The sequence below is a fragment of the Sprattus sprattus genome (assembly GCF_963457725.1).
Source record: "Sprattus sprattus genome assembly, chromosome: 6".
Classification (NCBI taxonomy): domain Eukaryota; kingdom Metazoa; phylum Chordata; class Actinopteri; order Clupeiformes; family Clupeidae; genus Sprattus; species Sprattus sprattus.
In genome coordinates, this window is record NC_137925.1 from 14569333 (window position 1) to 14591039 (window position 21707).

General features: G+C 42.5%; 1 protein-coding gene across 1 annotated transcript; it reads left to right on the forward strand.

The window, feature by feature from the left end:
• Nucleotides 1-1603: 1603 nt before the first annotated feature.
• Nucleotides 1604-15315, forward strand: LOC308367011 (aminopeptidase N-like; the record flags this gene model as incomplete). The annotated part of the gene is made up of 20 exons (XM_080840833.1): nucleotides 1604-2205; nucleotides 2701-2843; nucleotides 3604-3743; nucleotides 4405-4531; nucleotides 4802-4956; nucleotides 5438-5551; nucleotides 5836-5979; nucleotides 6620-6685; nucleotides 7177-7242; nucleotides 7356-7531; nucleotides 11522-11598; nucleotides 11796-11923; nucleotides 12316-12371; nucleotides 12458-12605; nucleotides 13088-13179; nucleotides 13452-13562; nucleotides 13957-14124; nucleotides 14394-14534; nucleotides 14684-14765; nucleotides 15157-15315. The coding sequence occupies 20 exons, from the start codon at nucleotides 1604-1606 to the stop codon at nucleotides 15313-15315; spliced, it is 2895 nt and encodes a 964-aa protein (XP_080696959.1).
• Nucleotides 15316-21707: the final 6392 nt, after the last annotated feature.

Here is a 21707-nt window from a genome sequence, read left to right on the forward strand (position 1 = left end):
CTTCCTGTATAATAAAGGTTTATTGCTTCATATGACAGTATTGCTTAGAACATTTAAACCTCATTTTGGTCCCTGTTTCAGCATACTTTATTCTCTTTTGAAGAATGGCTGGATGAACCTTGACGACTTAGGAAAATGAATGAATGGATGGATCTGGATGAGTGAATGAATTTGAATGGCTCAGTAGAATTAAAATACTTGGATGAACCTGGATAGTGTTTATCGCTAATAGCCATAATTGGGTGTCTTTCTTTAACTGTTTATTTGTTTTTAATTTTGTTGTACATAAAGATCACAAAATTGAAAACCTTGAGGATGAAAACATTACAAATGGTTCTGTCTGTAAACAAAGCTGCTTTGTCGTTGTATTGTTGCTGTGTCAATACACTTCATTCAGTGGCCCATAGTCAACCTCAACCTCATGACAGAAGACTCTCAGTCCTGGACCTACTCTCCCATACTAACATGGATAGTAAAAAATGTCAATAAAAATGTTTGTCTGCTACGACAAGCTTTCTGTGTAATAAAGGTTTAATGCTTCATATGACAGAATTGCTTAGAACATTTTAACCTCATTTCGGTCCCTGATTCAGCGTACTTTAATTTCTTTTTTAAAGTTTTTGAAATTGCACAACTGTAACCTCAGAAGGCATGCTAAAATATTTAAGGAGATGATTTGTAGCATTGTGTAAATTATTGTGGAAAACAGTGAAAAAACACCCCCAATAGAAGTTTATAGGTCCTCCCACCTACATATCAATTGGTGGAATTCAGGACCATGTCCCATATTTCTGTGGAAAAACACCCATGAACATGTAATCCAAACCCACCACCACCACTTAAATCAGTGCCACTCCGGATGAGTGTAAGGATGTTAAGGCAAAGCTGAAGCTGCCTCAACCACAGGAAGTGACTTTCCCAAAAGCAGTGGGCCGCTTGGGTGAAAGCACTCAATGTCCCATTTTAGAAAAACAGCTATAAAGTTAACTTGGAAGTGTAAATACAGAAAACATGCTGTTTATATATATATATATAGTTAACACGTTGTTAATATGGATCGTTCAGCGGACTTCCTGTCCATATGTACGTATGTGAATATGTATTAGGTCTATTTAGAATCTATCGTGTATTTCAGTCTAATTTAAGTCAAGTTTCCTTGTAAGTTTTACTATTTACATACTCAACCAGAATTGTGATATTAAGTAGATTCAATCAATCAATAATGATTTATATTTAACATTGTGCACAGTATGGCCCCAGTCACAGGAGTGCACTAATGTAAATAAAGATGCAGTCTAAAGTTGCATCAGGGATTTCCTACAGCTATGTTTAGCTTCTTCCAGTTTCAATCTGCAACTCTAGCATGACTCCACAAATTCATTCCTGAGGTTATCCCTAAACCACAAACGGGGTGAGATGTAGACTGACATGGAAACGTTTACGAAGTGTGCTCAGCATTCTCTTATCTGCTGTTTTCCATGGTCGTGAATCACGCCAACCAATCCTGGAAAACACTGTCAAAAATTAACCACAATGGGTGTGGAAAAAGGTACAAAAGATACAACTCCGCCTGTAGTCCGATTCATTTTCATTACTGACGGCCATGGGGAAAGTCTTCCACATCAGCAAGACTGTGGTGGTGGTTGGGATTGTGCTGGGAGCCGCATCCGTGGCCACCATCATCGCCCTGTCTGTGGTCTACTCCCAAGAGAAGTCCAAAAACGCAGTGCTGCCAACAGAGGAGGCCTCCACCACCAAGCCCGCACCAGTAACTACCACACCAACACCATCAAACGAGCTCTGGGACAAATACCGGCTGCCTGACACTCTCAAGCCATCCACATACAATGTGACTCTTTGGCCTCGTCTGGTGAAGGATGAACACGGCATGTACATCTTCACAGGACACTCTACTGTGGACTTTGAGTGTGTGAAGGAGACAGACCTGATCCTCATTCACTCCAACAAGCTCAACTTCACCAAGTTCAGTGGGCATCACGCAACACTGACTGGACTGGATGTTGCAGATGCACCAGCTATTAAGACAACATGGCTCCAGGAGACGACACACTACCTGGTCATCCAGCTTAATGGCAAACTAGTCCCAGGACGGTCCTACCAACTCTACACCAAATTCCAGGGAGAGCTGGCTGATGACCTGGGAGGATTTTATAGGAGTGAATACTATGAGGGGAAAGAGTTGAAGTAAGTTAAACTGCATGGATGTTTTCCCAGAGATACTGAGCTATAGAACAGGTATAATGAAAAGGGGTTTACTGAGTTATAGAACAGGTATAATGAAAAGGGGTAAACTGAGTTATAGAACAGGTATAATGAAAAGGGGTATACTGAGTTATAGAACAGGTATAATGAAAAGGGGTATACTGAGTTATAGAACAGGTATAATGGAGGGGGGTATACTGAGTTATAGAACAGGTATAATGGAGGGGGGCATACTGAGTTATAGAACAGGTATAATGGATGGGGGTATACTGAGTTATAAAACAGGTATAATGGAGAGGGGTTATGCTATTTACAAGGTAAACTGTAGATTCCTTTAAATTCCTAACATATTGGAATCTTCATTGCACTGTGTAAACTTTCCTGTTTGAATCACAAATGAAAAAAAGTTTAAGCAGCACTATAAAAATCACACATACTTTGTCTCAAAACTGATGTGAACTGAATTTAATGTTTTAGGGTTATTGCCACCACTCAGATGCAACCCACAGATGCTAGGAAGGCTTTCCCCTGCTTTGACGAGCCAGCCCTGAAGGCTAAATTTCACATGACTCTCATCCACGATCCCAAAACTGTAGCCCTTGCCAATGGCATGGAGACTGGTGAGTTTGGCAGACCATAGCTGTGTGTTAAATCTACTATTGGTGGGTTTGGCTTACCAAAACTGTGCGTTAAATTTGCTATTGGTGAGTTTGGCACACCGTAGTTCTGTGTTAAATCTACTATTGGTGAGCTTGGCACACCTTAGCTGTGTGTTAAATCTACTATTGGTGAGTTTGGCTCACCAAAGCTGTGTGTTAAATCTACTATTGTTGAGTTTGGCTCACCAAAACTGTGTGTTAAATCTGCTATTGGTGAGTTTGGCACACCGTAGTTCTGTGTTAAATCTACTATTGGTGAATTTGGCAGACCATAGCTGTGTGTTAAATCTACTATGGGTGAGTTTGGCTCACCAAAACTGTGTGTTAAATCTGCTATTGGTGAGTTTGGCTCACCATAGCTGTGTGTTAAATCTACTATTGGTGAGTTTGGCTCACCAAAGCTGTGTGTTAAATCTACTATCGGTGAGTTTGGCACACCATAGCTGTGTGTATTCCATGTAAGTAAAGACTGCTTGGGCAATGTAATACACTGCACAGTTATGCCAATAAAGCACATTTAATTGAAATTGATTTTAAATATATTATAACCAAGGTGAGCATTTCCTGATAACTGTCACCAGACAGTAGTTATTGCAGGAGATAACCATATATTGGTTGGAACATAAATGCATTAAGAACTGTTTGTTTGACATTACAGGTCATTGACTCACTCTGTCTAAATATGTTGCTCACTCTCTGCCTTCAACCTCACCTTCATTAGGAACTGTCAACACCACAACGGAAGGGGTCGAGGTGTCCATAACCACATTTGAACCAACTCTCATAATGTCCACCTACCTGCTGGCTTTTGTTGTTTGTGATTTCGACTACATCAGGACACCAGCAGCAGAAGAAGTCTTGGTAATCTTGTCTATTCTGACTCTTTGCCCTCCTAGGGCAGATGACCTTAGATTTCTCTCTAGGGTCCTGAGTGGCTAAATGCTGTCCCCTATCCATTGCTCTGTGCATTGCAGTTATGTCAACTCAGTATTGCCTTCCTTTCCGACAGGGAAGGTCCTCTGTCGGAGAGATTTAAGAAAATGACTTTGAAGTCAAAAAATGTATTAACATTTGAGCACTAATTCAAACTTTGGGTCACTCTGCAGGATACCTTACATGTCAAGATCATTCCCTACCAGAAAAAAATCACTAGCAGTTTGAATCAGTCTTTCTATTTTTCAGTTTTCTTTTTTTTCAAAGCTGTGATCTTTACATCAACCTAGCAGGAATACAATGTGTCATTCAATAATTCCTGCCTCCTGCTTTTATTGACATAGCTTAGAAAGCGGACATTAGACATTGATAAGAAACTAGCTAATTAACCCCTAACCTTAAATCTAACCGCAACAGTATGATACTTTAATATAACTTATGATAGCTCTACTATAACTCTATGATAGCAATACAAATAAACACAACAGAAGATATTTACCTGCACAGATAATTCTGCATGATATGACAGTAGTGGACAGAGGCTACATAAGACAGTAAGTAAGAGGTGTGTTACATGTTCCACCTGCAGATCCGTATCTGGGCACGCCCGCAGGCCATCGCTGAAGGTCAGGGGGACTACGCCCTGAATAAGACAGGGCCCATTCTGGAGTTCTTTGAGGGGTACTACCAAGCCAAATACCCCCTGTTAAAATCAGGTGAGAGTTGAAACTCTATTAGGCAGAAATGTGCATTTAAAGTGTCCTGGTGAGATAACTAGGGCTAGGATAGACTGGACCTGAGAAGTGACATGCAGAAGCGAAAGTGAATTGTCACTGCCACTGAGAAACATTGACCATGCTACAAAACTTAAAATGCTATGGAAATATCACGAAACAATATTCCCCTCTGCCTGTCGCTCTGCTCTTCCACGGTATGTCTTTCTCTATCTAATTCTCTCCATCTTGCTCTCCTTATCCCCCTCACAGATCAGATAGCTCTTCCTGATTTCAGTGCTGGGGCAATGGAGAACTGGGGACTGATAACCTACCGAGAGACAGCCCTTCTTTATGACCCTACGAAGTCCTCCAATGGTGACAAGGAGTGGGTGGCCACGGTCATAGCCCATGAACTGGCTCATATGGTAAGGAGGGGGAAATCATATCTCATAATCTTGTTGATATGCTAAGGCTTGTGGGGGTGTTTTTGATCTCAAGCGGCTCACATGGTAAAGAGTAACTCAGAGCACAGTGTAGGCATGTGTTTACGTTAAAATGTGGCCTCCCTGAGAATTGAACCCATGACCTTCATATTAATTGCACCATGCATTACAAGCTGAGCTACAGGTCAGGGTACAGGCTCACATGTTAGGGTGAGGGTAGTCACGGCCATATCTCGGGGGGGGGTTATCGGTTGTCATGGTCATTCCAAGTACAGAGTTCGATGACAATTAAATATTCTGTCAGCAGTGGCACAGAGGTTTTTTTTCCCGCCTGTTGATGCAATGATTCTTCTTCCTACCTTGAAATCCCTGTAGATAATAGCCTGGCAGCTACTGTGTAAGATGCCACCACATTCCAGAAACTTGTTTGAATGACATTGTGTTTCCTAACATGTGTTTGCAGTGGTTTGGGAACCTGGTTACGATGAAATGGTGGAATGACCTCTGGCTGAACGAGGGATTTGCCACCTACGTCTCCTATCTGGGGGCTGATCACGCTGAACCTGAATGGAAACTTGTACGTCTGTGTTGTTATCGATCTGTTAAATTACACTGATTGCATTCATAAGAAATATATTACCTTATTGTAACACTGATTTTTTTGGGGGAAACTGTCTGTTCATTAAAGCTAGTTCATTGGTGAGTGAGTTATTTTCTTGTTCACTGTCTTAGGAAAGACTTTATAATCATGAATGCTGTCAAATTAAATCTTTTATCTTTTCATTGTCGGCAGACAGACCAGGTGAAATTGAATGCTGTCAGCTACAGATATTAAGCTATGTCCTTGAACCCACTCTACAGAAAGACCTGTTTGTCCTGAGCACTGTCCATGGAGTGATGGGTGTGGACGCCCTGGCCTCCTCTCATCCTCTCTCCTACCCTGAAGCAGAGATTAACACTCCCGCCCAGATCAGTGAACTCTTCGATTCCATCACCTACAGTAAGGTAAGTCACTGACTCCATCCCCTACAGTAAGGTAGACCACTGACTCCATCACCTACAGTAAGGTAGACCACTGACTCCATCACCTACAGTAAGGTAGACCACTGACTCCATCACCTACAGTAAGGTAGACCACTGACTGCATCACCTACAGATAGGTAGGTCACTGACTGCATCACCTACAGATAGGTAGGTCACTGACTGCATCACCTACAGATAGGTAGGCCAATGACTGCATTACTGACTCCATCACCTACAGATAGGTAGGCCAATGACTGCATTACTAGAACTATATATTGCATAACCTGGTTGGCTGGTGGGAACGACACATGTGTTTGTCCGTCCCTCACATGACAATATGCCATCAAAATTAATTTGAAGATGATACCAAAACTATTTGCCTGATAAAGGCATACCTCAAAAAGTGGTGTTGCTTTAAAGAACAGCTCTCACTTAAAAGCTGGTAGACAGAGAGTGCTATTCCAGACCACGTTTTCAACGAGTCGTCTCCAGACTGTGAACTCTCAACATGTGATGCCAAAGTCACATCTGGCTCTAGGATGGATCTGAATTGTAATAGTTTATGTTATGGCTTGGTCTGTATAACCTGATCTAACAAGTACTGTACATGTCTGTGTGGCAGGGTGGTTCTGTGCTGAGGATGCTTTCAGAGTTCCTGACAGAGCCAGTCTTTTCCAAGGGCCTGAGTGTAAGTCCGAAGAAAACTGATTTATTTTCAGTTCTCATTCTATTACTGTTAAGATCCTGATGTTTTGTAGGAGGTATGCGATGGTTTAATATGGACTTAGAGATAGCCAATGTAAAGCAATAAATCTACATCCTTATATTATAAAAATAAATGAAATGTGTCACTAAAGCCTTGAGAATATGAGGAAATATTTGAACTTATTACATTCATACATGAACTCAGAACTATGTTTATATTTAAAAAGCAAAGTCACAGACACTCTTTATAAGGGATTATATTTATATTCAGGAACCACTTTCAATCTTGACTTCAATGCACAGATAAAGTAATGTGTTAGATATCTTTAACTTTAGCCACATTTATATTGTAAATCTTAATTTGAGTAGGCTGAATTGTTGAGGCACATTTTCCTGTGTGACCTCCTTATTTTGCATAAAGTATGTTAAATGTTATTTCAAGAAACATCTGAATTTGAAATCCTTTTTCCACAGACCTACCTAAATGAGTTTGCTTATCAAAACACAGTGTACACAGACCTTTGGAAACATCTGCAAGATGTGAGTTAGTGTGCTAACATAATGTGAATTTATGTCATTTTAAAATATTGTAAAAGCGCACCACACGTCTCGGAAACCATTTTCAACTGATTCCTTTTCTGTCAATTCCACAGGAGGTGAACAAGAATCCCACAATACAACTCCCAACCACCATTGAGGAGATCATGAACCGCTGGATCCTCCAGATGGGCTTCCCCGTCGTCACCATAGATACCGCCACAGGAACCATCAGTCAAAAGCACTTCCTGACTGACCCTGACTCCGTGGTGGACAGGCCTTCCGCTTACAAGTAAGACTCGTCACAGATTCCACGCCAGATTGATGCCAGAACTGCCTGGGCCTCGCCTGCTTCGCTTGAGTTCGTTAAAATCCGCGAAAAACACAATGCTAAACTTGGAACAGTAGATCTTTAATCTGTTAGCTACTTTTTTATGCTTCACCAAAAGTAGGAAACAGCTAGGCTTCATCAGGGGTATCATCACATCAAGTATAGGTGCTGAATCAGCATTGATTTTTGTTTAAATGTTGCTTGTGTGACCTTTTCTGGTGATATATATTAGATATATTGATTTATTTTTAAATTTAAGAAATGTCTGTATTTAGGTGGCTGCATATATGAAAAAAACACACCTAACCCTAAAAAAATTCTAACAAAAGGTTTCTCAGCTTTTTCTTGTAGTATTAGGTGTCCTTAGAAACATACTAAAAGTTTACCAAAGTTTGATCACTAGAAAGGTGTATTTTTCAAGATGGCGTCCAAGATGGGCCAGAAAGTCCTTAAAATATCCTAATACCTTCATTTTTTGACCTAGCCAAGTAATCTTGGTGTCTAACCCCATGTTTTCTGTGTCAATTAATTCATTGGACTTGTCTTAATTGCACTGGCATAATTATATACTTAGGAATTCATGTTGTATGAGTTTAGCATGGCTGTAACGGTACACGAAACTCACAATTTGGTTTGTATCACAATGTTTGACCCACAGTTTGATACATAGGCCTACCTTGATGTTTTGGCAAGGGGTGCAAGACTTTAGAGTCTTGAAAAACATTGATATTGACTTATTGAGATGATCAGTCAACTTGAACGCAAGAGTTTTAAAAGAATGCTAATGATGCTAACCGGATTTAATAGCAATTTAGATAGTTAGATAGTCTTCTTCTATGCGTTCATTGGTGGGTTAGGGTTAGCACTTAAAGGGTTAGGGTTAAGTGCTTATGTAATTTGGATTTATACCAAATTATTTATCCCCCTGAAGCCCTGCCTTTGCGCACTGTACTCAATTTCTGAGAGGGTACGATCTCTCTGTAGTGAGGAGGACAGTGAGTAGCCACATCAGTTGTGCACCATATCTCCTGCAATATTACTATGTATATGTTTTTAACATAGTTTTGGAAGTCCTTATTGAGGCTCTTAACACCAAAGGTTGATTAACTCAACCCTTGTATGTTCCACATACCAATTGAAAGAGAATCTATTTGGCTTTATTGTTTTTTGTTGCTGGTCTGGCCACGATCCACTGCCCATTAGGTGAGAACAGATGAGGCTGAGCATCTGCTGAATCTCTCCGAGTTCTCTGCCGGCAGAGCGTCCTGTACCACTGAGCGCCTGGGCATAGGTGAGTGTCCCTGGTCGAGAGGGCCGGAGTCGATGGGGTGGCGAAGCTGCACCATGTGACAGTGTAGGCACATGTCCATCCACAGAAGGTGGCCTAGCCATTGGTCCAGGCCTCTCCTTGGGCCTCCTCTGTTTTCCGGGGCGTGGCGAGCTGTGTGGGTGGCATGTGAATTTACTGTTTGAGAAGAATAATGTCTACTCGCTCTGGATTTCCTGTGTCCTGTTCCCAGATGATGGATTCGGTGAATGTTGTCTGGCTAATGGGGGTGGCCTGTGTGCAGGTAGGTGCTGAGGGAGACTGTTTCTTTCGGCTGGTATTGGCTAATGGGGGTGTTGATTGGCTGCTGGTGGTGGCGTCCTGTGAGATGGAATGGGCTGCAGGGGGTGTTGATTGGCTGCTGGTGGTGGCCTGTGGGTTGGTATGAGCGTGGTTGGTCTGGTCAGGGGTTTTAAGTGTTGTTGGGAGATGGTGGTTGATGGAAAAAACAGCTGTTTCTAGAGGCTCTGCACTGTGGAGGGCAGCCCTCAAAGGGCCCTTGTGCCAGCCTTAAGGGGGCCTGTACAGGGCCTGTGGAGGCTTGCTTGCTGTCGGCCTAGTGAGGGCTCCTGTGGGCTATGTTAAGGCTGCCCACGCAGGGCCAGCACTGAGGGGCCAGCATTTTGCCAATGAGCAAAAGCTCAGGGGCCCTGCGTGGGCAGCCCTCAAAGGGCCCTTGTGCCAGCCCTAAGGGGGCCTGTACAGGGCCTGTGGAGGCTTGCTTGCTGTCGGCCTAGTGAGGGCTCCTGTGGGCTATGTTAAGGCTGCCCACGCAGGGCCAGCACTGAGGGGCCAGCATTTTGCCAATGAGCAAAAGCTCAGGGGCCCTGCGTGGGCAGCCCTCAAAGGGCCCTTGTGCCAGCCCTAAGGGGGCCCGTACAGGGCCTGTGGAGGCTTGCTTGCTGTGGGCCTAGTGAGGGCTCCTACGGGCTATGTTAGGGCTTCCCACGCAGGGCCAGCACTGAGGAGCCAGCACTTTGCCAATGAGCAAAAGCTCAGGGGCCCTGCGTGGGCAGCCCTCAAACGGCCCTTGTGCCAGCCCTAAGGGGGCCTGTACAGGGCCTGTGGAGGCTTGCTTGCTGTCGGCCTAGTGAGGGCTCCTGTGGGCTATGTTAAGGCTGCCCACGCAGGGCCAGCACTGAGGGGCCAGCATTTTGCCAATGAGCAAAAGCTCAGGGGCCCTGCGTGGGCAGCCCTCAAAGGGCCCTTGTGCCAGCCCTAAGGGGGCCCGTACAGGGCCTGTGGAGGCTTGCTTGCTGTGGGCCTAGTGAGGGCTCCTACGGGCTATGTTAGGGCTTCCCACGCAGGGCCAGCACTGAGGGGCCAGCACTTTGCCAATGAGCAAAAGCTCAGGGGCCCTACGTGGGCAGCCCTCAAACGGCCCTTGTGCCAGCCCTAAGGGGGCCCATATGTGGTAGCCCGCACAGGCCCAGCATGGGTTTTCTGGGCAGCTTAGACTCTAGAATCTTTTGTTGGGCTCTCTGGTGACAGCCCGCAGTGAACCCAAAGCAAGCCCACACTGGGCCTGTGTAGGATTGGTGTGGGCTGGCCCTAGCCCACAGTGCCCACAGCCTGCCTTTATGGGGCCCGTGGAGGCTTGCTTGCTGGGGTGGGGGCACGCTCGTCTCTTCCTCTGAGGATTCTCATTATCAAGAGGCTTCTCAGCCATTTCTTTCAATTTTTTAAAGGCAACTTGGAATTATTTTAGGTTACCCTGTATCATGACAGTTCCATTCTTGTGTTCATCGTTATCATTATAGTGTCGTGGTCATTAGGGTCTTTAATTTTTGCTTTCCACCCATTGCACATTCCCTCTTTCTTTACAGAGGGGTAGTGCTTGAAAAAGGAGAAATGTGCAATTACTTAAAGAAGCATTCCGGATCAATTGCTATTCGCTAACGATATGCTAGCGGCTACGAAATCTCTTGAAATGTGCTGCCTTTGACATTATGACAAACTAGTTACTCAACAACTGTCCTAACACAGTCAAACATCAAGCAAGTGCAACACAAGACAAAGCAAGTAGAAATCCAGGCGGCGTTATGCAATCTTACATTTAGCGGTTGTATGCCTATGGACCGTGGTATGGCAATGGCACGGAGGCGATTCTCCATATTAAAAGTCATTGTAGCGCCCCAATTTTTTTCAAGCTGTTTTTTTTTAAGGTAAAACTGCTTATCCTAACCCTAATCCTGAAGTATAATTGTTGCATAGTGTTACTTTAAGGGGAATTTTACTTATTTTTCGCATATATATGCTTGTAACCAATAACTTTAATATATAGTCCTACTTGAACTCACTTATCTATCATGCAATATGCTTATTAGAATATTACATGGCCAAAACATGTATCAGGCACAAGTATTCCTGGTTTTGGCGGAAGACAAAGGAGTAATGGTCATTTTAAGGACCTGACGGCTGCCATTTTGAAAATGGGGCCTTTCTTGGAGTCAAACTTTGGTAAACTTTTAGTATGTGTTTAAGTACATCTGATACTAGTGTAAACCACTGAAAAACCTTTTGTTAGAATTTTTTCGGGGTCAAGTCATATTTGCAGCTGACTAATTGTACATTTCACCTGAAATCCAGAAACCCCAAAACACTGATAATTTGTGTCTTTTCAGCTATGAGTGGATTGTCCCCATAACATGGTCCAAGAACGGACGTCCACAGGAACCTAAATGGCTTGTCACTAAGTCAAGTAAATAGATTATTTTATTTGCTTCCAATTATGTTGTTTCGTGTTTGTACCCCACCAGTTGATACTTATGTGCTTGTGATTCACACAACACTTGAGTATACTTGTAAGATTTTCTTATATCATTTTACCCAATTCCATAAGTAATATAAAAAGTGGAGTATACAATATTTTTTTTACTTCATTCATACAATTTGCAGCTGTGCATGCACCAATGAAGACTACGGAGTGGGTTCTTGTAAACCTCGACGAAGTTGGATTCTTCAGGGTCAATTATGACATGGCCAACTGGGAGCGCCTTCTTACTAAGCTAAACAACGACCATAAGGTACACAAAAAGTAGAAAGGTTTACCATAAGGTACACAAAAGTGCTGTGTGCTGCTGGGTATGGGTTTATATGTTTGTGTGTGGTAAATATATGTGTGTTGTGAGTGTATGTATGTAGTATGTATGAGTTGGTGTTTGCATATGTTGGTTTTGGGCTGTTATTTGTATTTTATGTTATATTATATTCTATATATATACTGTATGAGTGTCTGTGTGTGTGTGTGTTCAATTTCTGTGTTTGTGATGCTGTTACTGCATTTTTTCCCTCCCGGGTTTGTAGTATGTAGTCTTTATGAGTTCCTGTAAGCTTGTCTGTGTTGTCCATGACATTGAAGTGCTCTGTGGGTGCGGTTGTCCGTATTGTATAAACACATTCTTGGTGTTTTATGCAGAACATTCCCGTCATCAACAGGGCCCAGATTGTGGATGATGCATTCAATCTCGCCAGGTAAATGTATCTTTGTTTATCCCTAATGATCTGCAATGTAATGGCAAAAAAAATAACTGCAATAACTACTGTAAATCTTCTTTTAGAGCAAAGATTATAGACACTGTTCTGGCTCTAAGAACCACACAGTACCTGTCAAATGAGACCGACTACATGCCATGGCAGTCCACTGTGCGCAGTCTGGATTATTACTTCCTCATGTTTGATCGCACCGAGTTGTACGGGACCATGCAGGTTAGTGTTTGGATTAAGAGCCAGTCTCAATACATGACTGGATAAATAATATTCTATGTCAATTTGTACAAGTCTAAAAGGTGTAGAGCCAAGAGCAAGGATTCATTTGATAAAAATCTCATACACCACCGGAACACATGAGACTCTGATCCTGGATAGATTTGTCTTTACAATCGTGTTATCTGTGTTATCTAACGACACACTATCTTCAGTAATGCTTTACAACCATGTTACCTGCCCTGTAAAAACATCAGTTAATGTATTATGAATGTTAAAGAGCATGCACAGTCTAACTAATGTTTTTCTCAAGGCAATTTTTAAAATTACATTTTATCATTGAATTCAGCTGGATTCCTAACAGTTGTCAGACTACGACCTCATGATTTAAGTCTAATGAGACAACGTGCCTACAAAGTGACTATGCGTTTTGTGCGTTTTGTTATTTCACATCATTAATTAAAAATATCTTCTGTGTGTTTTAGAAATACCTAAAGAAACAAGTGGGGCCTCTTTTTACACACTTTGAGACCATCACTGGAAACTGGTCGAAGGACCCTACAGGACACAATGACCAGTAAGGCATTTGATTGTGTTCTCAAGATGAGCTCAAAACAAGGGACGATGTTTACTTTTTGTCCTCTACAACAACAGGATGTTTCTCCAGCTGTTGACAAACTCTAACTATTCACTCATAACAATTTTCAATAAACCCTCAGATATTACCAGACTATTACAAGAACATTACTAGTTCACATGTTTCCACTGTTGTGTTGAACATGAAAGAATAGTCTGTATTTCCATGTTTATACAGTTATGTTCATAACGGTGCGTTCATGCATTTTACAGGTACAACCAAGTGCTTGCAATCTCCCTAGCCTGTAAAGTAGGAGTGCCAGGCTGCGCTGAACTTACCCTCGGCTGGTTCAAGCAGTGGATGAACAACCCACAAACGTACACGTGAGTCTGACGCTCAGTGTGTGTGCACCGTCCAGAGAAAACACTCAACCAGACTGATAGCCTACTGTGCTTTGTATCCAGAAAGAACAATGAATAAAGGCACACAAAATTGAGACTGAAGTTCCATGGGTTTGATTTGGGCTCATAGGTTATTGGCAGGCCAGAAATAGTGGAAATGATTAACACTAAACTCAATTAAGGCTGTTTACATATATCTTTCATTGTTCATACTTTTTGTTCATACATTTATGACTGCTTCTAATAAGTCATCTACGGGGAAAATATTACAGCCGAGTGCTTGTTTATTTCCTTGGATGTGCTTGTGAGTCTATCCCCCCCCTGAAGCAGCAGGTGTACTCAGGTGATCTGTTTGTGTGTTTGTGTGTTCATCTAGCATTAGTCCCAATCTGAAGCAGACGATGTACTGTAATGGCATCGCTGCTGGTGGTGTGGATGAGTGGGACTTTGCCTGGCAGATGTTTAAGAACACGTCCAACGCCGCAGAGGCTGAAAAACTGCTCTATGCCCTCTCCTGCACTAAAGTACCGTGGCTGCTCAACAGGTGTGTATATGTGCGTGTGTGTGTGTGTGTGTGTGTTTGTGTGTCCGCGCACGTGTGTGTGCGTATGTGGGTGCAAGTGTGTGTGTAAAAGAGCATGTGTTTCACCGAAGCCCTTGAATGAATGACTACATACAGTACATGGCTAAATACATGACTAAATACAGATTTCTTAATAATTTAGAAAAAGACGTTCTTACTTCATGAATTTCTCTCATAGAAATGTCAGGCTGGTATTAGTGACTAAATTATTCTCATTGGTTGACTTGAAGGTATCTCAAGTACTCTCTGGACCCCAACATGGTTCGCAAACAGGACGCTACCTTCTCCATTATCTACATCGCTGGCAACGTGATCGGCCAACCACTGGCATGGGACTTCATCAGAGCCAACTGGGCGTTCATTTACAACGAGTGAGTAACAGCCCTGCTTATGACTTGTGGCTTGAACTTGCTATTTTATTACTCTCTGCTTTTTTGATGGATTTAGTTTATTTATTTTCTGTATATATATAAGTATATATAAATATAAACACAATACTCTGTTCTTGTTTATTCCTCAGTTATGGAGGTGGTGGGCTGTCCTTCGGAAGACTGATCACTGGAGTCACGGAGAGATTCTCCACAGAATATGAGCTCAAACAGGTACCCCATGACAGATGGAGGCCACTGTAGGAGGGGGGGGGGGCTCAAATGGGGTCAAAGGGCATTGTTTTCCAGGTCAGGGGCCTGAATGGGCCAGAACTACCTTGAGGCATCCAGACAGCTTGGGATAGGGGCAGGACATTCTAGCAGCAATTCAAGATAGCACCTTAAAGTGGTTTAAGGAGAGTGTATTGAATGGACAGGATCTTTCCTGTTACTTTTTGACGGTCAGTCTCTTCCTGTGCATTGCAGGCCAGTTGGTGTTTACGTGTCATGAGTTCGATTTTGTTTATGTGACGCTTATTTTACACTCAGGGTTCCTTCCTTTCTTCATTACTGTAGACACTTCATTCCAAAATAACTTCCTTGTCCCATTTCTCTCAACACACAGCTGCAGAGCTTCAAAGCGGAACATGCTGCAACAGGCTTTGGCTCGGCGACCATAGCCCTGGACCAGGCCATTGAGAAGACAGCAGCCAACATCAAATGGGTTGCAGAGAACCAAGAGAAGGTGTCCCAGTGGTTGTCTACAGCAGCGAGACAACAGTGAATCGGAAGAAAAACATGTACAGATCAGTGGAGTTATACGTTGAGATTTCCAATTGCTAATTGGTCTCATGCTAGTGTAAGGGCTACATTGAAACAGCCAAACATTGTTATGCATTATTTAATTATGATTTACATTCAACCTGTGTAACATAGTGTGGCACCAGCACTTTTAAGATCTGTATCATATTTTTATTTGTTAAAGTTTACATTCAGTGAAGGCAGGTGAACAACGGCAGTAAACGGCTGATGGCTGCCTGTATGGGTTTTACACACTTGGTACTAAAACTGAGATTAAAAAAAAGGTTTCTATTCTATTGGTAGCTATATTTTTTAATCAATAAAACACTGTATAGATTTAAAACTGATCAGAAAGAGGTTTGTTTTGACTGTGTACACACACAAAGTCTATGGTGCTCATACACATACATATCCATACCCAAAGTGTGTTAAAAAAAAGTGTGTGTGACTTCCTCATAAGTGTCGGAGCAGCTGAATAAGTGTACACAACAGGACCTGTTGAATACAGAATACACACACAAACACACACACACACACACACACACACACACACAAACAAACACAAACACACACACACACACACACACACACACACACACACACACACATACACACACACACACACACACACATCCTCAGTGATTGTTTCCCGGGCGGCATAATTCTCCTCTACTATGACTACATCACAGACATACACACTTGGGCTGACCCAAGAGGCCCACAACTAAAAGACCTTAGATAACCTCAGATAACCTTCACCCAGCATCCCAACCTTTAGAGTAGCCTATGGACCATACAGGCTCAGATAACCTTCATCCAGCATCCCAACCTTTAGAGTAGCCTATGGACCATACAGGCTCAGATAACCTTCATCCAGCATCCCAACCTTTAGAGTAGCCTATGGACCATACAGGCTCAGATAACCTTCATCCAGCATCCAAACCTTTAGAGTAGCCTATGGACCATACAGGCCTAACTGGCTCTTCACTTTCATTGTCCTAGTATGAGAAAACTGGCCAACAATTCAGTGACAGAAATTCGTGGCAGTGTTTTTTACAGTCAACCCCATACTTGATAAAGGATCATAACAGCATCCTAATTTCAAAACTGTTAACACTTTATTTGGACAGTCCCTTACAGACTATCTACAGATGTTCCGATTATAAACAAACTACCTGTTAAAACTCTGTTAACTATAATTCATGGTTAAGGTTAGGAAAGGTAGATGTTCAGTAAATAATTACAAAGGCTGAACTTGAATATCAACAAACCAGTAGAAGTCTCTGTAGACGTATCCAAATAAAGTGTTACCCAGTTTTTAACTGAAACTGTTGCAGGACTGTTACTCAACACGAACAGAAAATAGTCCTCACACTTAAAATATAACTTGGTGGTATTGGGCAAGATGTTCCTTCCACCATGTTCCTGACGTTTATAGAAGCAACACTCATTGACCTCAAGCACAGGAAACGAAACTGCTGCGCGTGGCCTTCCAATGATCAGAATATCTGAAAGGGAAACATTTAGCATTTTAGTCACGTCTTCTTTCATTAACAATTTTGCATGTGGCACAGTTAGTGTTAAATGACGCCGGTGCTGTCTCGTCACTGATGAACATAATTCTTTTCATTTACGAGATTAACAGAGTATATGATTAGTCCATAATTCAACATGATTGCAGAGCGATCTGCCACAGATCTTTCATAGCTTTCCTGACTGTGCCTGGTGACATTAATGTTTCCTTAATCCTTCGAAATGCAATATCAATACTTTTGAGACAAACTGTGGCACTGTGAAGGTAGAGCTATTCATGTCCAGAAGGGTCTCATGGCTTTTCAAACGGTGTCATATTTTAGAAATATAGATATATAGTCTTATTGCACTATACCTATTGTTCTCCCACAAACAATTTATGTTTTTATGTAAACATTTTACCTATTTCAAGGCAATATAAACGTTTGTTTGAGAGGGTCTACATATGTATCTCACGAACATTCAGTGATTTTAAGTTTTTAACACACTTTGGTCCTCTGTGCTTACAATCTATTGAGTATTTCAACTCAATGTCTGGAGAAACCTGGAATGACAGAATACATCTGGATGAATGAGTACAATGACGTAGTTGAATGTTTGATTACAATGACGAGATGAACCTAAATGTTTGATTACAATGACTTCATGAAGCTCAAAGTTTGATTACAATGACTTAATGAAGCTGAATGTTTGACTACAAGGACTAGATGAAGCTGCATGAGGGGCCGGTTCCAAATGGCTTGCTAGCTGAATGACTGAATTTAAGATTGGTAGAATAAGAATGATAGGATGAATGTAGTTGACTGAAACGAGTGAGTGGATGGACTTGAATGGCTGAGCAGAATAACTGGACGAATGAATAATTTTATTATAATAATCAACAGAATAAGAATGACTAGATGAACCTAGATGGCCGAAGGAAATGAGTGGATGGGTAGCGTGACTTTAGGAACCTTTGAGCTAAGGAATGTTTGAGCGAATAATGGAAATGGAAATGGAGCCCTAGTGACTAGAGACTGTTTTTAACGGCAGAGACAGTGACACACAATTTAGTCTCTGCATTTTACCCATCCAGGGTAGTGATACACACAGTGAAGCACACTAACCCAGAGCAGTGAGCTGCCTTCAGCGGCGCCCGGGGAGCGGTGATCGGGGTAAGGTGCTCAAGGGCACCTCAACCGTGGAGGTGGGCATGGGAGAGCAGTGCTCTACCACTTCCCCCACCCACATTTTTTTCCCCTACTGGTCGGGGATCGATCCGGCCACCCTCCGGTTACCAGCCCGAAAACCTAACCAGTAGGCCACAGCTGCCAATAATGGCATGATAACCCTGGATGATCAATCTGTGGCTGACTCAGTGGTCTTCACTTCGACGCTTGACAACAAGCTGATCTGGCCAACACCCATCAGCATATACAGTACAGAGCATATAATTGTTCTCCTTGATTTGACGATAACTTGACGACCGCCTCAAACCCACTGTCCAGGAGTCTCTCCAGACTGTATAGTATGGGCATTTAACATCTGGGGAACAGCATGAGTGTGTGGTACTTCCTCTGGGGAACATCAGGAGTGTGTGGTACTTCCTCTGGGGAACATCAGGAGTGTGTGGTACTACCTCTGGGGAACATCATGAGTGTGTGGTACTTCCTCTGGGGAACATCAGGAGTGTGTGGTACTTCCTCTGAGGAACATCAGGAGTGTGTGCTACTGCCTCTGGGGAACATCAGGAGTGTGTGGTACTTCCTCTGGGGAACATCAGGAGTGTTTGGTACTACCTCTGGGGAACAGCACGAGTGTGTGGTACTACCTCTGGGGAACAGCACGAGTGTGTGGTACTACCTCTGGGGAACATCAGGAGTGTGTGGTACTTCCTCTGGGGAAAATCAGGAGTGTGTGCTACCACCTCTTGAGAACATCAGGAGTGTGTGGTACTACCTCTGGGGAAACATCAGGAGTGTGTGGTACTACCTCTGGTAATGCATTGACACTGCAGAAGCCTTTGAAAATGCTCGCTGCCAACTGACAGTAAATCAAGGCCGATTTTCAGTTCCGTGTTTTCAGTTTCCTGAGTTTCTGCCATCTCAGAGAAAGGGCAAACCACAAGAGGGGCAAGGCCTTGGCCACTTCCTATAAAGGGGCAAGGCGTGGCCACTTCCTATAAAGGGGCAAGGCGTGGCCACTTCCTATAAAGGGGCAAGGCGTGGACACTTCCTATAAAGGGGCAAGGCATGGACACTTCCTCTAAAGGGTGATGGACGAAAATATAGATGGATACAAAATAAACAAGTCACACCAATGTTAATGACTAAAGCAAAACATATGAGGCCCTTCCCTCATTAGCTGTACAGAATTTATCCTCTCTTCTTTATTCAGTTGAAATTGCATATTTTGCTAATCCTCAGACCCTTTGCGTATACTGTTTGTCTGTTTTAAAATCCAGTTATGTTGTCAACTTGATGGTATATGACATTGTATTGATTAATGGTGTATTGTCACTGCAAGACATTTGGTTTAAGCTACATTCTCATGTACTGACTTTTTACTAAGATGATAAATGGAAGGGACTGGTTCTACTGTGTTTGGCTTCTTCTTCTTTTAGTTTCACTGAAGCGTTTATATGGCAGTTTCCCATTTCATAACACAGTCCTTTGCATTGTTGTTGAAAACTACAAGGTCTTTTGGGCAGCAGAGGTTGGGTAGTAGAGTGCAGACAAGGCAGTGCTCCATTGTGTGGTCTGCTTCTCCACATTCACAGGTGGTTGGGCCAGTCTTGTCACACACTGACGATGGCGTAAGGCCGAAACGCGTCTGTACTAAAATAAACTGGTCTTATTGTTAAAAGAGAAAAGCTTGAGAGTGCGGTTTTCATTCTACCAATAGTTTACATTATTTTACTCGCACCCGAAAACGCATTTATATACAGTGGTGGCCAAAATTATTAGAACACCTTACAGATCTGAGAATATCGACCTTTTTTTTGTCTCCAAAACATTATTTAATTTCATGATGTAAATGAAACATGCAGATGGTTGTTCTGAGCACAACAAATATCAGATGAATTGATTCCTACTGTTTTTATCCACTTTTAACTCTAATATTTGGTACGCCCACCTTTGGCAGCAATTACAGCAGCACATCTCTCTGGCATAGTCAATATATTTCTCGAGAACTTCAACACTAATGTTATCCGATGCCTTTTGCAACTTAAGCCAAAGGCTTTCCTTTGAGTGTACAATAGATCTGTCCAGTTTATTTTCCAACTCGCCCCAAATTTGCTTGATGGGTTTGAGGTTCGGACTTTGAGGGGGCCGGTCCATAGATTCCTTCTGTCACAGGTCGTACTGGCACAGTTACAAGAATGTTTAGGGTCATTGTCCTCTTGGAAAATAAATCCAGGCCCATTAACACCACTCCCAGAAGGTACTCCATGCCTCACCAGAATGTTATGGTTTACTTTGTTATCCATGATGCCATCAATTTCGCCAAAGTCATCTGTTCCTAAGGATTAAACGGCACCCCACACCATAATACAACCCCTTCCTTGTTTAACTGTTGGCCAGAGACACTCATTTTTATATCTCTCCCCCTCACTTTGTTAAACATACACTCTTCGCTTGTTGCCAAACTATTCAAACCTGGACTCATCAGTCCACAACACTTTATACCAATCTTTCTTTGTCCATTTCTTGTGTTCTTTTGCAAATTTCAGGCGTTTCACTCTATTCTTCTCTTTCAGTAATGTTTCTGTGCTGCTATTCTGCCAAAAAGTTATTTTTCTCACAGCTTCCGACGCACAGTTCTTGGGAACACTATTGAACCATTAGTCATTGTGGTGTTGATCTCGTCACCAATTCTCGTGAAGTCTTTCTTCAGTCCTTAAGACTGATAATTCTGAGATGATTCACTTCACACAGTTTATTTTTTTAGCCTCTCCCCTTTCGGTTCTGGTGGCATGGCGGTCTAAAGTGTATTTTACAGTGCTTGGACTGCATGTCAAGTCCTTGGCTATGCGGCGGTAACTACAGCCAGCATCAAAAAGTGCCTTTATTCGAACCCGTTGCTCACTCATTAGCTCATTCTTCACCTTAGCCATGTTCAAAGAGCAACATTTGCTTCAAGACTGCCTCTAGAGGCTTTGAATCTATACCAATTGGTGGTGTGGCCTCAGTGACAAAACCCTTATGTTACAAATCACTTAATGCGGAAGATAGGCCTTGTACATTCAAAAGAATCACCGAGCTGTGTCCTGAGACTCTTGCATTACCATCAATTTAACCACGACCACACCTGACAATGATTAAACAAGTAATTTTTCTTCTTCTGTGAAGGAACATGATTGTGTGACATTGACAGTGAAATAGGCCTAGTTTGTTTTTGTACAGAAATTGACCTAAATCTACTTATGATAGCTCTATTCTATGGTTTATAGAGCATAATGATGACTTTGTAGGTATTTCATTAGTTTTAAGGGTATTTTAATGGCCAATTCAACAAAAACAACTGAAACCTCTTAAATATGCCTAGTGTTCTAATAATTTTGGCCACCACTGTATTTGTTTTGAAGTAGAGCGCGCCTATCCCTACGAATGCCAGTCTTGTAGCCCCATCTGACCAGAGCATCTTTGGATCGTCCTGTTCTTGTTCTGAGGCGGTTTAGTGTTTTCCATTGGGTCCATGATGCTTCTGCACCAGGGGGTAGTTTTTCAGTGGGGGGTATTCCCATGCCAGTTGGAGGTGTTTGGCTGAGACACAGTTGAACTGATGTGAACCAAATACTACTACAGAATGCCCATTAAAGGTACAATCAATGGAAGGGAGCTGTGTCTCTGTAGTAATCAC